Here is a 1449-nt window from a genome sequence, read left to right as displayed (position 1 = left end):
AGGATGTTGTGCTTCAGGTCCACCGACATGAAAGGGCCCACGTTCTTAGGGCTGCCCAGGTTAAATTCCACCAGATCTGAAAGCCCAGGAGCAAGCGTTAGCAAAAGACTAAGAACTTCAAGCTGTCAACAAGATGCTCAGAGCACAGGGCAAAGCAGGAGTAGATAAGGAAACCTGACCATATTTCAAAGAACTCTAAAACTAAACAGAAGGTGAGCATCATTTTTCAGAGTGGAGTTTATGGGTGCTGCAGGACAGCACATTTGGATTTCATAAGGCTGGCAATGCCTTTTCCATGTTTGCCAAACTATTTCCTTCTCTCTAGTAAAAAATAAATTTTCCAAATAGTCATTTTTACTCTCTGAATCCAGGGTTCACAAGAACCCTCCTAGTAATTTTAGGACTCCACTAAATTTAAAGATTACTTCAAGTTGTAGGAATTAAGGCAGCTCAAAGACTGTATTCCAATACAACTGAAGTGGTTCAGGGGAAAGGGATGAGCAAGGCAGGAATATTTAATTGCCTACTGAAATTCTTCTACTTAAGTAACTTGAATAATGAAAAGGGCCCCAAAACCTATAAATAACAATGGAGGTAATTTGCTACTTCATTCCAAAATCTCTCCTGTGACTGGGGTGCTGTAAGGCCTTACAAAGGCAACCCAAGTGATTTCCTGCCACCTTAACTCACAACCACAGCAGCAGTCCTGTTACAAGGGCAACTTTGCAGATACCTGGTGGCCCCATTTACAAGACCTACATGTTTTCAGTGACTGCTCAAACATTTGGCTGTCTGCAGGGCTTATGATGAGGTTTTGTCTTTCCTCTTCCTTTGTTTTGTCACTGTCACTCAGTAAAACCAGCTCCGTGTCTGAGATGTGAGAAATAAAGTTTTGTAAGGGTCCTTAAGGACAAAGCTAAATAACAAAAAATTACCTGGAACAAATGCTGTCAAATATTCAAACCACTGCCTTATTGTAGAGTCTCCAAACAAGTGGATTACTTTTCCTTGTAAGCACTCAGTTATATCATCTGATTTGTTAAAATTATGGATCCAATGTGTTCTGGACCTCCACTGGTCTTCATAATAATAACCAGAAGGGGAAGCTGTGGGATCTTCAGCTCTGCCCATACTGCTTGAATCTGGAAGAGAAAAATCCTTTGAAATTAACATGCAACCAAAGCAGCCTCCATAATCTTCACCGACATGTAGTCAGCGACTGCTGACAAGAGCTGGGTGGCCGATCATAGTTCAACTTGGTTTAAATTAAACGGTATCTCTGCCGCTAATGTAAAAACGTATCTGCCACCTTTCTCCGTGCACTAGAGGTGCTCAGCGGCGGGTGTTTGCCCGGCAGAAGGAGCGGAGGCAGGAGGCCGGCGGAGCATCCTCCCCGTCCCGCTGCAGAGGGAGCGGAGGCAGGAGGCCGGCGGAGCATCCTCCCCGTCC

At 44.2% G+C, this 1449-nt stretch overlaps 1 protein-coding gene across 1 annotated transcript in view; it reads right to left on the bottom strand.

The window, feature by feature from the left end:
- Window positions 1-1449, bottom strand: part of NXPE3 (neurexophilin and PC-esterase domain family member 3) — a 21327-nt gene that overhangs the window by 4501 nt on the left and 15377 nt on the right. The window contains exons 5-6 of the mRNA XM_005425604.2: window positions 936-1142; window positions 1-76 (exon numbers count right to left, since the gene is read on the bottom strand). Of these exons, the coding sequence (XP_005425661.1) occupies window positions 1-76; window positions 936-1142 (283 nt within the window). The remainder of the gene's footprint in view (window positions 77-935; window positions 1143-1449) is intronic.

The sequence above is a fragment of the Geospiza fortis genome, unplaced genomic scaffold (genome assembly GCF_000277835.1).
Source record: "Geospiza fortis unplaced genomic scaffold, GeoFor_1.0 scaffold131, whole genome shotgun sequence".
NCBI classification, from domain to species: domain Eukaryota; kingdom Metazoa; phylum Chordata; class Aves; order Passeriformes; family Thraupidae; genus Geospiza; species Geospiza fortis.
The sequence above is the reverse complement of the archived record's forward strand: the minus strand, read 5'-3'. Positions and strand labels throughout refer to the sequence as shown.